Below are 15,584 nucleotides of genomic sequence, written 5' to 3' on the forward strand. Positions count from 1 at the left end.
GAGACGGCGGACATTTTGGCTGCACATGGCAGGAGGCCTGCCATGGATAGGAAGTACAGGGACTCCCCTCCTCCACGTGCACCAGTACAGCAGGAGTCTGGAGAAGGTGGAGAAGTGCCAGGGGAACCAGGAGAGGACTTGGCAGCTGCAGAAGATGGGGAGCATGATGGATTTTCTGCGGATTTTGTATTATTGCATGAGGCCTACCTCACCAAAAAGGAAGTGGCGGGTAAACGGTCAGCCATCCAGAAATCCCGAAGCATGGCTAAGAAGCCTCAAGCTGAGTCGCCTTCAAGGTCAGGGGACATTCTTTGCCTCTTAGGCTTGGATCGATCGCAAATGGAGGAGAACTCCTCTGAAGACTCTGGCAATAATCCTCAGGGGGATCCGCATATTGACCAAGGCGCTGGTCAGGGTGCGTATCCTACGTCTGGCCCGGTGGGTGTTGACCGGATGTGGATGATGTTCTTCTTGCGGAAGGGGATAACCCTATGGTGGTCAGGTTATTCCGTAAGGAGGAGTTGCGGCCTCTCATCCCCCAGGTCCTGGAAGAACTGGGGATCAAGGTTGCGCAGGAGGATTCCGACAATGAAGACCCCTCTGGCGAACCCAGCTGCCACAAGTTCCCTGTATGTACCCGGATCAGTCCAGACTCCTGGGTTTATGCATCCCTGCCAGCAGATGGAGACAGAGAAAGTTAAACTGACACTACCTCATAAACCCCAGTGCCACCTGCAGTTACTCAGTATTTCTCTGACTCCAGCAGATGGCAGAGACTGTAGAACCTTTTTTTTAGGATTGTATGCTTTTGAGCCTTCCTCCCGGGGGTTTCTTTTGGTTACTTCAGGTTTTCCTGTAATACCTACCCCGTCCGGTTGAGGCGGATGGGCCGGGGGTCGTCACCCTTTTGTGTGCATGTCTGTGTGCCCGTGGGGTGTACATCTGGTTGTCCAGATCCCTCCCCTCACAAAGCCCCTCAGGCTGCTGCAGGCTCCAATAGGGTTTTTTTTATTTCAGTTCCACCTGTTTCCTGAGACCGCCTGTTTCTTTTTATTCAGGCTTTAAGTCTCAGTATCTTTCTTTGAGAAAGTTTTGAAAAACAAAAACAGGCAGCAGCTCAGCAGTGTAAGCAACTTCCTCCTCAGCTCGCCGGTAAGATTGGCCCGTTTCAGGGGGGGGACGACTGTTCTTTTTCTAAATTTTTTACTTTCCTTTTTTTCCCTCCCGCGGTTTGTGTGCGGCTCCTTTTGAGCCTCTCCGGAAAGCAACGCCGAAAGACTTTACTCTCAAGGTAGTTTTTCGAGTAGCGATTTGCTCTGCTCAGTGTATTTCGTAGTTGCAAGCTTTGTCCTGTCGGGATCCTTTCCTCCAAATTCCGGATTCGGGGGTTTCTTTGAGGACGGTGCCTTCATTTCTGCCTAAAGTGGTTTCCAGTTTTCATGTCAACCAGTCGGCGGAACTTCCAGCCTTCCCAACGGTGGATGCATCCATTCCGCCTGTGAAAGTGCTCAAGCGGTTAGATGTTCAGCAGGCTCTATTGCGCTATCTCGAGATGACGAATGATTTCAGAAGGTCCGACCACCTTTTTGTTTTGTGAAGTGACGCAAAGTGAGGTTTCAAGGCTTCTAAGACTACTATTGCACGTTGGTTGAAAGAGGCCATTGGTTCCACCTACATTCCTGCTGGTCAAGAGATTTCAGAGGGCTTGCGTGCTCATTCTATGCGGTCGCAGGCGACTTCCTGGGCGGAGGCACAGCTGGTGTCTCCTCAAGAGATTTGCAGGGCAGCAACTTGGTGGGAGCTTTGGGTTCTCCTTCCTTTGGCGAGAGTGTTCTGCGAGCACGACTCTCCAGGTCCCACCCTAAATAGGGGGCTTTGGTACATCCCAGGAGTCTGGACTGATCCGGGTACGTACAGGGAAAAGAAAATTGGTTCTTACCTGCTAATTTTCGTTCCTGTAGTACCACGGATCAGTCCAGAACCCGCCCGTTTTTATCTTGAGGTGGAGAGTCGCCCACTCAGCTCTAATGTCTTTTAAATACAGATGATTACAAATTTGTTTGAAGCGGTTTTCATTTCAATAATTTTTGCCTCCTTGTTTAGGTTATTGAATTTTCTACTTTATGCTTTGGTACAGATCTATACTGAGGAACTGCAGGTAGCACTGGGGGTTTATGAGGCAGTGTCAGTTAAACTTTCTCTGTCTCCATCTGCTGACAGGGATGCATAACCCAGGAGTCTGAATTGATCCATGGTATTACAGGAACAAAAATTAGCAGGTAAGAACCAGTTTTCTTTTGGATGCTCTGCGTGGACCGCTGAAGGGTTTTCCTTTGTCAAAGAAAGTGAAGAAACTGATCCAATATGGCCGCCAAACAGTTTAGCATGGCATGAGCACTCTTGGCTGAGAGTCTCTATTTTCTTGCCTAAGATAACTTTTTCTTCTGAATGGGGAGGAAACGAAAGCTAAGGACCCCATACCCCGCGACGACCTCAGCGACATCCATAACCGGGCCGATGGACGCCCACGTTCGGCGCAGCGACACAGGTGTGGGACTGCAGCCGCTGGAGAGAGGAGGAGGGGAATTGGAGCTCCCCTCTCTCCCTGGCTCAATATCATTGTTCAGTTCCGTTGAGAGGACCCTCTGGCGAACCCAGCTGCCACAAGAGGAGCTCTACAACTGGGGCAGGAAATCCACAACCGAAGTGTTGAGGAGGCTTACCTTGTGGGGCTGGGAGGAGTGACGGTGACAACTTCAAGCCCAAGAGATATATCAGGGCAAGCCAGAATGGAAGGAGGAGAGTCGAGGAAGGTAATTGCAGGAGCGGTTGGGAGAACTCCCACAATAGAAATACCATCCATGGTAAGACCTCAAATTTTCTGACTGGAAATGCTGTGGGAGGCTATAAATGAAATGAGACAATCTATTCTACAACAACTGATTCCAGTTGCAGAGCAAGTTAAACAGGAAGTTAAAATTGAAGTTGTTTCTAATAATTATTTGGAATTGGAAAAGCAGGTTTCCTCTATCAGGACTGAGCTAAAGGGGATTCAACAGACTCAAGTATTGATGATAAAAGATAAAAATAATACTGCTTTGAAAATTGAAAATCTTGAGGCTTATAAATTTTCCTCAGATACCCTTAAAATCTCCTAGAGAGGTCTTTAAGAAATATTTAACAGAAGTTCTTAAAATCTCAGATTCTGCACTTCCACCTATAACAAAGATATTCTACCTACCCAAGTTCAGAAGAGCACCTGTGGTACAAGAAGGGGATATGGATCCCATAAGATCTGTACGGGAACAGCCACTTGATCTTTCTGCAATACTGGAGACATCAGATTCCCAGTGGGAGCACTGAGAGGAGAGGATCACCTTGCTGTTAAGTATTTGGGAATATTATTTAGTGTGTTTGTGCTTTTAATAGTCAGTAAGGCAGTGAATAAACAAGTTAGACTGTATTTTTAAATAGTCAGTCAATAAGGGAGCTAGTAAGCAGTAGGTAGTGTGTTTATTTTTAAAAGTCTGTAAGGCAGCTAGTAAGCAGGAACTGAGTGCTTGTATTTTTTTTAAAAACACAACCCCCCCCCCCCCCCCCCCACACACACACAAAAAAAAAGTAGCCAGAAGCTAGAAATAAGCTAGGAGCAGTGTATACCTAAGTAAAAAGGTTGAAAAGTTCAGCTCAGTTACTCACCTTGGAAACGTGTTGAGGTAGTGTGATTTGGTTTGAATAGGTACCAACATTTGTTAATCAAGAGAGCAGTGAGTCACTCTGGCTGACTAACTGAAGTTAGACTGTTTTGTGTAATTGGTTGACGAATGTGTGGTCAAAGGCATAGCTTTATAATCTCACCTTCAAAGGAAAGTTGTTGTTTGGGAAGGAGCTGGAGAAGCCAATGAAGCATTTGGTGGATTCTAAAGGGAAGAAATTGCCCGAAGGTAAGAAAGGAAGTAAGAAGATCTTTCTGCTGCACACTCGCTTTCATGAGATGAGGAGATTTCGCTCCAAAAGAAGTTCTTCTGGATCCACTCAGAATCAGGGTTCAGGAAGACAGCAGTCCTTTTGAGGGACCCATAGGCCAGCCAGAGATAGATCCGGACAGGGTACCGCAGGTGTGAAATCCATCCAATGAAGGTGAGCTATTCCACTCCTCCCTGGAAGCCGTCAGAAGAAGGTTGTTCTGTTTTTACGAGGAGTGGAGGCCTTTGTGGTGTCCCATTGCGCTTCGCCCAGCAAGTGAGCGGCAGTGCGGGACACCCTTCTACAGCTGCAGCGATTGGAAGTCATCATCCCAGTGCTGCAGGAGGAGCAAGGTTGAGGAAGATATTCTGTGTACTTCGTGGTTCCCAAGAAGGAGGGTTCTTTTTGGCCCATTCTAGATCTGCAAAAGGTCAATGCAGCCTTACGAGTGCCGCACTTTTGGATGCAGACATTGCGGATGGTGATTGCAGCTGTGCACAAGGAGTTTCTCACCTCCTTGGATCTAATGGAAGCATACCTCCACATTCCCATCTGAGCAGACCATCAGAAGTTTCTTCGTTTCACGGTGCTAGGAGAGCATTTTCAGTTTTGAGCTCTTCCCTTCGGGCTGGCTACCGCACCAAGAACATTCACGAAGATGATAGTGGTGGTGGCAGTCTTCAGAAGGGAAGGGATACTAGTGCATCTGTATCTGGATGATTGGCTCATTCGAGCAAAGTCAGAGATTTATTTATTTTTATTTATTTAGCACTTTTCTATACCGGCATTCAAGATAAAATCTCATCATGCCGGTTTACATTTAACAGGGGGTGAAAAAATACATAAGAGAATATATTAACAAATTGTAGCAAGTGAAAAGAAAAAAACTCTGCAGTTACAATAAATCAGGGGAGATTCGAACTGGGAGGAGGAAAGTCTATAGGAAAATTAACATAGAGAGCAATTATTTATAAAGTTCTAGGAACGTCTGATTGTGGATGTCGTTGACTTGCGGTTTTGTTGGTGTCTGGAAAGGCTTGTTTAAACAACCATGTTTTGAACCTTTTTCTGAAAGTTAGGAGGCACGGTTCTTGATGTAGATCTGGAGGGATGGAGTTCCATAGAGCCGGCCCTGCTGTGGAGAAAGCCCGGTCTCTAAATATTATATGATGAGAAGTTTTGGCTTTAACAGAATATACATGTAATACATGTAATGAATCTCTGTACGCTTCTCTAATGGGTCTAGAGGAGGTATGTTTTCTGAATGGGATTTGAAGGTTAAGTGGAGTATGGTTATGGATGGCTTTATAGATAGTGGTAATGGACTTATGAATGATTCTGTAGTGGATTGGCAGCCAGTGTAGTTCTTTAAGGATGGACACGATAAATTGTTTGGATGGTCTAGGATTCATAATAAATTATGAGAAATCCAGCCTTCATCCGACACAAAATCTTCAGTTCATAGGAGCCACCATAAACACCATCATTGGGAAGGCTTACCTCCCAGAAGAAAGAGCTCAAACCTTTTGCACTACAGCAACACAGTTAAAGAACTGCACACTTCTCTGCCCATTAATTCTTAACCCTTCTGGGCCACATGGTGGCAGCTATATATGTGGTACTGCACACTTGTCTGCATATGCGCCGCCTACAGTGGGGTCTCATATTCCAATGGATCCAGTTTCCTTGGCCATTATCTAGAAAGGTGACACTGACCCGAGCAATGAAGCGGGACATTACATGGTGGTTGTCCCCACCAACCCTTTCTAAGGGAGCCCTGTTCCGCAGCCTGGTACACCAACTGCTTCTGACCATAGATGCTTCAACAAGAGATTGGGGAGCTCAATTAAGGCGCATAAAGACTCAAAGTCTTTGGACCCCATCAGAGAGATCCCAACAAATAAATCTTCTAGAGTTAAGAGCGATAAAGAATGCCCTCCATATGTTCTGAGACCATCTTTGGGGAAAGGGCATAATGATCCATACAGGCAACCAGGTGGCTATGTTTTGCATAAACAAGTAAGGAGGGTCAGGTTCCTGGATACTCTGCAGGGAAGCGATCCAGATCCTGGAATGGGCAAAAGCCCATTCCATTTCATTACAAGCGATCTATCTCCCAGGGATCATGAACAGTGAGGCAGCCAGACTCAGCATAATATTCCATCCCCACGAATGGGCTCTCAACCAAGAGATAGCAGATGACCTCTTTTTGACATTGGCCTCCCATCCATGGACCTCTTCACAACAGTACACAATAGGAAAATTCAAGCTTTTTGCTCAGTCTATCCGAGTCAGGAGCGATGCGCCCATCATTCCTTGGCTAGAGGGACTCTACTATGCTTATCCCCCGATACTGCTCATATTCCGAACAATTCAGAAATGCATTGCGGCTGTCGCGGACCTGATAAGCATCACTTCAGCATGGCCAAGACAACCTTGGTATGCCTGTCTAGTTCGACTATCCATCAATCCTCCTATCTCTTTAGGAAACAGTGTGTATCTGCTAACTCAAGAGGGAGGCACACTGCTACACCCCATGTACTCCTCACTTCATCTCACAGCTTGGAGATTGAAAGGAGAGTATTAGACCACCTTCACTTGTCAACAGGGATCCAAGACATCTTGGTGTCAGCTAGAAAGGCTTCCACAAGGAAAACTCCCAGGGTAAATGGCAGCGTTATATGATCTAATGTGGTGAGAGGGGTGTCGACCCATTCTCCTGCTTACCAGAAATTCTGGTGGACTACTTGTATACACTCTACCAGGCAGGGCTGGCTACAGCATCCATCAGGATCCATGTGAGCGCTATAATGACTTATCACCCATTCAATGGCCTGCCCATTTCTGACCATCTTCTGGTGTCCATATTCATGAAAGGGATCCTGAAATTGAGGTCACGCCTCTGGTCCCTTGGGGTATAAACCTGGTGCTGGAGCAGCTCATGCTTCCACCCTTTGAACCCATGGATAGTAGCCATATGAAATATCTGACTTGGAAAGTGGTGTTTCTGATCGCAGTAACCTCGGCAAGGTGGGTTAGTGAGCTGCAGACCCTGATTCACTACCCTCCCTATTTACAGTTTCACCACGACACGGTTACCTTGAGAAGTCATCCCTCCTTCTTGCCTAAGATAGTTTCGGCATTTCATTTGAACCAAACCATTACATTACCAACCTTTTTCGCAAAGCCACATACTAATGTGTCAGTTCGATGTAACAAATTGTTCTTCTGTGAACCGGGGTGAAGGTTTATTGCTAAACCTCGGTATATAAAAGTTCTGAAATAAAAATAAAATAAATAATGACAGGGAAAGACTCTTTCACACCTTAGATTGTAAAAGAGCTGTGGCTTAGTACAAATGAAGGGTGTTTACAGAGAATAGAATCTCTCAACTGTTTGTATCCTTCAACCCAGTTGCGCCAGGTCTACCGGTAGCAAAGAGGACTGTCAAACTGGATATCCCAATGCATTCACTTTTGTTACACAAAGTGCTCGGCAGAGCTTTCTAACCCAGTCAAAGTGCATCAAGGAGGAGCTGTAGCGGTTTCAATTGCACATCTCCACATGGGTACCGTTGCTGGACATTTGTAAAGCAGCCACGTGGTCATCTCTGCATACTTTGACATCACGCTACTGTCTTGACCAGCAGGCATCTTTGGACGCAGCACTGGGTGCAGCGGTGTTAAGCCACTCAGCAAGGAGATGAGTCCATCCACGACCATTGCGGGTTGAGCACACCAGATCAGTTATGCCTGCAATGGGTGGCCACATTCTGCTTCAGAGTATATCAGTGTGCGGGACACAACCCTAAGCTGGGGACTCCCAGACAGCATGGCTAATTCAACCTGCTTATCGACAGGAAAAATGCAAGTTTGCTTACCGTAAATAGTATTTTCCTTAGATAGCAGGCTGGACAGCCTCTCCATGATCACAGTACTGAGGAGAGTTGGTATCGCACGGGAAGAGCCGCGCAGGCGCACAGAGGCAAAGCTCAGTGATCTTTGAGAGAGGTTCCGCCACCCAGAGGACGTCCCAGACAGAATGGCTAATTCATCCTGCTATCTACGGAAAACACCATTTACAGTAAGCAAACTTGCTTTTCATGAAAAGGTTGGTGGATGCCTGGAATACCCTTCCAGAGGAGGTGGTGAATACAAAAACAGTGAAAGAATTCAAAGGGGCATGGGATAAATACTGTGGATCCCTAAAGCCTAGATGATGGAAATGAAGAAAAGCATGCATGGTGGTAACTTGCTGGTGCGGCAGTTTCTACACTTAGCTGAAGGCATAGAGATTACTACGTTTAACCAATAAGCCTCGATGATTTTATTGCAACTGCAACATTGCTCTCTGCTTCAATGGCAGTGGGGGAAAAGAGAAATTGGATTCAGACAACAATGACGGCCCCTACTTTTACAGTCTGGGTAACTGATAAGCATGGGAGTAACCTGCATGGAACGGTAATTGCTACTCTTAACTGAAAGCATGGGAATTTCTACCTTTAACCAATAAGCCTTTATGCTTTGACGCAACTGCAACATTGCTCTCTGTTTCAACGGCGGGGAGGGGAAAGGAAAAATGGATTCAGATGACAGCCATCATGGGCTCTGACTTGTGCAGACTGCAGTACTGATACACAGACATAAGGGAATAAGTAAGTCCATAAGCAAAGCACGTCAAGAGCACTGTCTGAATTTTCAAGAAGGCTCATCACCCAGTAAAAATGTTGCTACCAGAATTTTTTTTTTGGGTTATCATACGGCTTGGTGATAACTGCATGAAGCAGCAGTTACTACCCTTAACAGTAACATGGGGGTAACATGAACAGATCGGCAGTTACTACCATTAACAGAAACATGGGGGGTAACCTGCATAGAGTGGCAGTTATTATCATAAGCATGCTGGACAGACTGAATGGACCATTTGGTCATTTTTTGCCATCATTGCTATAATACTATGTTAATTTCCTTCCTGTTAATACAGGAAGGAAATTAATACAGTCAGACCAGACCAAGGCCCTCCAGTGTCTGTTGGGTGTTTATACACTCTGTCTCTTTCAGGGAAATTTACTTGCAGACAGGTAAACTTAGTTGAAGCCAAGATTGAATATAGGTACTTCATGGCAGGTGAGTTGTTTCTGATTTTCTGTTTGGAGCTTTTCCTTATTTTCTTTCTTCATTTCTGTTTCTTTGTTCTTCTGGAAGTCCACTGGTTTGAAATAAAACAAAAAACAACCATTATTATGGTTGATAGTGGTTGGTATTGAGCTTGTCCATAGTTAGCTTGTTATAGGAATACAGGCAGTCTGGTGTCAGCATGGAGGTATATATGGAGTATATTATGTATTACTCTTGTATATATGGAGTGACATTAGCGAGCCTGCTGATCTCTGTCTCCATCTGCTGATTGACATGCATAACCCATTGGTCTGGCCTGGTCTGACTGTATTAAAGGAAAGAAAATTCTCAGATAAGTATTTTCACATTTACATACCCATTCCAGCCCACTCATTTTATAAACGTCTATCATGTCCCCTATTATCTGTCACTTCTAAGCTGAAGAGCTGTAACCTGCGTAGCCTATCATAGAGGAGCTGTTCCATTCCCTTTATCATTTTTGTTGCCTTCCTCTGCCCCTTTTCTAGTTCTGCTGTTTATTTTTTGAGATGGGGCCATAAGAACTGCACACAATACTCTGTGCAGTCGCACTATGGATCAATACAGAGGAGATATACTTTCCATTTTCCATGAAGTTAACAGCCAGCAGATTTAAAACAAATCATAGAAAGTACTTTTTCTCTGTTGCCAGAGAATGTGGTCAAGTTCCTGGAGGAAAAATCCATAACATATTAGCCAGGTAGACTAAACAAAGGTATTGCTGTCCCTGGGAGTGAGTAATAAGAAATCTTCTTTTTGGCATCTGTTGGGTTCTTGTGACCCAGACTGGCCATTGTTGGAGACAGGATTGGTTTGATGGCCCTTAATCTGACTCAGTAATGTATTTCTTATGTCGATGATGAGAACTTTGCTGCTGCTGTTACAGAGCCAAGCAAAAACCAGAAAAGGAAGGGGCTGTCAGTTCGTGTCAAGCGCCCAGCGGAGAAAACGAGGAAACTAGGTAAGCTGCAATCATTGCATGCCAGGGCACAACCTGTTGACCTGCCATGTATGTTGGCCTGAAAGAGCATGCAGTGCCACTGGCAGTAAGGTGAGGAAGTCATGAACACATCCTCTCATGCTGCTGCATGAATGGCTTCACCAGGGCCAGATAACATCTCCAGCCATTTAAAGTAGAACTACCTCCAGTCTCTAGCCTTGCAGCTGCACCAAACCCCTGATGCAGCTACTATTGGATCCTCTATCAGAGACACTTTAAATTACCCGTGAATATATGTAATGTAATATGCTGTGATTAAAGGCAAATCCATAAATTTAAAGAGAACCCAATTTCCTGATTGATCAGATTTCTTACCCATGCTTCCTGGAATGAGCATAAAGAGGAGGTCTTATAGGCCATTAAAGAGTGAGTCTTTGCCTCTTTCTTTGCTATGAAGCCTACCAGAAAGCGTTTTACACTCTATACTTTACCTATTGCAGTTTCTCCCGATCAGCCACTGAATGTGCCGAGAACACACCCAACTGTGTGACGTCATCCAGTTTTGACAGTGAGGATGGATAAAGAGGAAGAATTTAGGCGGGCCTCTGCCGAAGGGCTGGCCCCTTTTGTGGTCCCCTTTGTGGACATTGGATATTGGGCACGGGATTTTATATTGCAGTCCTTTTTTTTTTTTTTTTTTGGTGTGTGTGAGTATGTTCGAATTTTGTTAGTTGTGTTTAACAAGTTGGTTTTGATAGGAAACATTTGAATCAGTGATGGTGGTGGTTTTCGTCAATAAGCAGGCTGAATTAGCCCTGATATGGGTGACAACATCAAGTGGCACCGAACAGACTCCTCTTCTAGCTAATAGAGTTTTTGGCTCTACTGAGCATGTGTAGGAGTTCCCAAGCAGGTGTGGCCTCTGAACATCCTCAGTAATTTTTTTGTCCAAACATAGCTTAAGATGTGTATTCAGTCTCTCCAAATAAATTTTACATATTTTAGTATTTTTGCTATTTTTTCTTCACTTTCTTACTATTTAACTACCTCCCTGCTTCTGCAGCACCTCAAATAGCACTTTTCAATGCTAAAAAAAACCAACACAATAAGAAGGGAAGACGCCCCCCCTCACTTTTCTGCCTCAAAATGTCCAGCAAAAAGAAAATTTCCTTGACCAGGTTTAGTTCAAAACTGTTTATTGATTTTCATAGTATACATACCAACTATACATGTCAGTTTCAATTAAACAGAAAACATCCAAACTCGTACATTTAACCACAACCCAGAAGCCCACCATGGCTATTAGTTTGTGTCTTGAACTCTGCGCATAGCTGAGCACCGTACTCTGGTGCACCCAGCTAAGAGATTAACAGTTCTCTACCCCATGCCCCCCCCCCTACCCACCCTCCCTCCTCCCCCCTGATGAAACATATAGCTTGTTGCTAGCCACCTTAAAGAACATTCAAAACAAGGCTTCTGGCCCAATGAGAGAGAGTCATTCCCTGTACGTACCAGGATCATTCCAGACTGGGGGTTATGTTCCCTGTCCAGCAGATGGAGTTAGAACCAAAAATTCCCAGGGGAAGACCTATATAGCCACGCCTCCCTCGCCTCAATCCTCAGTATAGTTCTAACTCCAGCAGATTGAGCAGGGGACACGGTGGTCCCCAGCACATTTCTAGTTTTATTTTCTCTTTGAGGAATCAATTAAATAATATTAGATAAAGGTTTTCTTCTAAGGGATAGGTTCTGTAGTGTTCTGACAGGACCACTCCGTTCAAAGAGAGACACTGTTTTCCAGTCAGGAACTTGCTGACAGGCTGTGTTTTTTGCCTGTCACTTTATTTCTCTCTTCCTATCTCTTTGTTTTTTCCTCTTCCTTGCCTGGCTAGAGTGTGGTAAGTGTTATTTTTATTTCATTTACAGTCGTTGGTAGGAACAGGAATTTATGAGGGGTGAAAGTCTGTAGTGCCGACCGCTCCCCCTAGCCCCGGAGTTTTCCTTTTCCCCTCCTCCCTTTCAGGGAGTGATTGGAGTTCCCGCCCTGCAGCTCTGCGACGACCCATTCCCCGGAGCTGCTCACCATCGGGACGGCGTTTTTTCCCGACGGTCTCTTGGGGACGGTGAGGGGTCCGGAGGCCAAAGAGCTTTATTAATTCGCCGCTTCAGTTGTTGCCGCGCGCCACAGCCACCCCTCCCCCTCCCTCCCGCCGCGATGCAAAAATCGCCGAACGGCTCCGGAGCTCGGCAAGGGCTTCAGCAGACCTCAGAGGGATTTTCTTCAGCTTTTCCTGAGGGGGAGTATGGCTTACCTGGTAGGCAGCTTGGAGGAGAGTCGGACCACGCTGGCAGGAAGCGGCATGCCCCGTTTCCCCTCAGCGCGGGAACGGCGGCCATTTTCTCAGCTGACTCGGAGGCAGCTCTCGCTGAGGAGGACGTCAACGCTCCTCTCCAGGTTTCCTCTAACAGTATGGCGTTTTCGGAGCGCAACGGACCAAGGCAGGCAAGGGGACGATGTCTCGGGGGGCCCCTCATCAGCACTTCCCGCTTTTTCGCCAGAATTCATTGTTTTAATGCACAAGGCATTTTTACAGAGCAGGGATCCGAATCTTGGAATTTGGGGTCCCCCTCCCCCCAAACTGGCCTGCTTGACACAGCTTTCGACGGCAGACCCTCCTTTAGGGAGGGCTTCTTTGCCCACAGGGGGTGTGGGGTCCACTCAGCCCCCCCCCCCCCGTGGTTCCTTTACCGCTGCAACAACCTTCGGGGGATCCATGGCAAGATCCAGATGCGGATGATCCCTCCCTGGCGGCCCAGGTAGAAGGTGACGACCCGAGGGTCCTCCGTATTTTTCAAGCAGCGGAATTGGATGATCTCATCCCCCACATCCTCCAGGAAATGGACATTGACCCTCCTCCGGCGTGTCATCACTCAACATCTGTCAGCAATGAAGAAATACAAATCCAAAGGTGGTGAATCAGCATTGTCAATGTTTGGTGCATTGACACCATCAGTGCATAGAGTTTGAGCCTCGCTGCATTGACCCCACTATTTTTATTTTTATTTATTTATTTAAACATTTTTATATACCGTACGATAAGACATGTGTCTGTCCATCTAGGCGGTTTACAAGAATACATTCATATTACTATGACAAAACAACAATTAAAATACATTGCAATTACATTAAAATTTAATCTTACTGACATTGCAGAAATGGTAGTATATAGCTGTGGTTATTGTATATTGTATCACTATTAAATAGGTAGGTTTTCAGTATTTTCTTGAAATCTTTGGAATCTGCTGTTAGACGAATTTGTTTCGGAAGAGAGTTCCACAAAGTCGGACCCGCAACAGAAAAGACCCGTTTACGGGTTAATGCCAAGCTTACTGTTCTGATTGAGGGAATTTCTAGTGTGCATTTGTCCATAGAACGAAGTTGCCTGGGTGGTCTATATATTCGCAGCAGGGAGCAGAGCCACACGGAGTTTGAGTTGTAAAGCAGGTTGTGGATAATGGACAGAACTTTGTAGGTGATGCAATGAGTTATTGGACAGAACGCTCATAGAAACGACGGCAGAAGAAGACCAAACGGCCCATCCAGTCTGCCCAGCAAGCTTCGCACTTTTTTTTTTCCTCATACTTATCTGTTACTCTTGGCTCTTAGTAACCTTTTGGTTCTATTTCCCTTCCACCCCCACCATTAATGTAGAGAGCAGTGTTGGAGCTGCATCTAAGTGAAATATCTAGCTTAATTAGTTAGGGGTAGTAACCGCCGCAAAAAGCAAGCTACACCCATGCTTATTTGTTTACCCAGACTATGTAATTCAGTCCTTGTTGGTTGTTGTCTGTATATAGATCCACTTTTCTTCATTCCCCCTGCTGTTGAAGCAGAGAGTTTTGCTGGCTATGCATTGAATGTGAAGTATCAGACTTTCTCCCTGCCATTGAAGCAGAGAGCTATGCTGGATATGCACGAAGTATCAGACTTTCTCCCCTGCCATTGAAGCAGACTTTCTCCCTGCCGTTGAAGCAGAGAGCTGAGCTGGATATGCACGAAATATCAGACTTTCTCCCCTGCCGTTGAAGCAGAGAGCCATGCTGGATATGCACGAAGTATCAGACTTTCTCCCCTGCCATTGAAGCAGAGAGCTATGCTGGTTATGCATTGAAAGTGAAGTATCAGGCTTATTTGGTTTGGGGTAGTAACCGCCTTAACAAGCAAGCTACTCTCCACTTTTTGTGAATGCACATCCTTTTTTCCCCATTTCCTCTTGCTGTTGAAGCTTAGAGCAATGTTGGAGTCCAATTAACCATGTGTATGTTTATTGAATACGGGTATTATCTCCAGGTATTAGCCATCATTCCGCAAGCCACCCACTCTTCATTCACGTCATCTAGACTTTATGGATCCACAGTGTTTATCCCACGCTCCTTTGAAGTCCTTCACAGTTCTGGTCTTCACCACTTCCTCTGGAAGGGCATTCCAGGCGTCCACCACCCTCTCCGTGAAGAAATACTTCCTGACATTGGTTCTGAGTCTTCCTCCCTGGAGCTTCAAATCGTGACCTCTGGTTATGTTGATTTTTTTCGACGGAAAAGGTTTGTCGTTGTCTTTGGATCATTAAAACCTTTCAAGTATCTGAAAGTCTGTATCATATCACCTCTGCTCCTCCTTTCCTCCAGGGTGTACATATTTAGATTCTTCAATCTCTCCTCATAAGTCATTCGATGAAGGCCTTCCACCTTTTTGGTCGCCCTTCTCTGGACCGCCTCCATCTTGTCTCTGTCTCTTTGGAGATATGGTCTCCAGAACTGAACACAGTACTCCAGGTGAGGCCTCACCAAGGACCTGTACAAGGGGATAATCACTTCCCTTTTCTTACTCGATATTCCTCTCTCTATGTAGCCCAGCATTCTTCTGGTTTTAGCTATCGCCTTGTCACATTGTTTCACCGACTTCAGATCATTAGACACTATCACCCCAAGGTCTCTCTCCTGCTCTGTGCACATCAGCCCTTCTCCCCCCATCGAATACAGTTCATTCGGATTTCCACACCCCATATGCATGACTCTGCACTTCTTGGCATTGAATCTCAGCTGCCATATCTTTGACCATTCTTCCAGCTTCCTTAAATCCTGTCTCATTCTCTCCACTCCTTCCGGCGTGTCCACTCTGTTGCAGATCTTAGTGTCATCCGCAAAAAGACAAACCTTACCTTCTATCCCATCCACAATGTCGCTCACAAAGATATTGAACAGGACTGGTCCCAACACCGACCCCTGCGGCACTCTGCAAAACACTGCTCTCTCTTCAGAGTAAGTTCCATTTACCATCACACATTGTCTTCTGTCCGTCAACCAGTTTGCAATCCAGGCCATCACCTTGGCACTCACTCCTAAGCTTCTTATTTTATTCACCAGTCTCCTGTGCGGGACCGTATCAAAAGCCTTGCTGAAGTCCAAGTAGATGACATCGAGTGATCTTCCTTGATCCAATTCCTTGGTTACCCAGTCAAAAA

General features: G+C 45.7%; 1 protein-coding gene across 1 annotated transcript in view; it reads left to right on the forward strand.

The window, feature by feature from the left end:
* Window positions 1–15,584, forward strand: part of LOC115098231 (spindlin interactor and repressor of chromatin-binding protein-like) — a 162,502-nt gene that overhangs the window by 113,881 nt on the left and 33,037 nt on the right. Inside the window, exon 8 of the mRNA XM_029614688.1 lies at window positions 10,009–10,083. Within this exon, the coding sequence (XP_029470548.1) occupies window positions 10,009–10,083 (75 nt within the window). The remainder of the gene's footprint in view (window positions 1–10,008; window positions 10,084–15,584) is intronic.

This window comes from Rhinatrema bivittatum, chromosome 8, assembly GCF_901001135.1.
Source record: "Rhinatrema bivittatum chromosome 8, aRhiBiv1.1, whole genome shotgun sequence".
NCBI classification, from domain to species: domain Eukaryota; kingdom Metazoa; phylum Chordata; class Amphibia; order Gymnophiona; family Rhinatrematidae; genus Rhinatrema; species Rhinatrema bivittatum.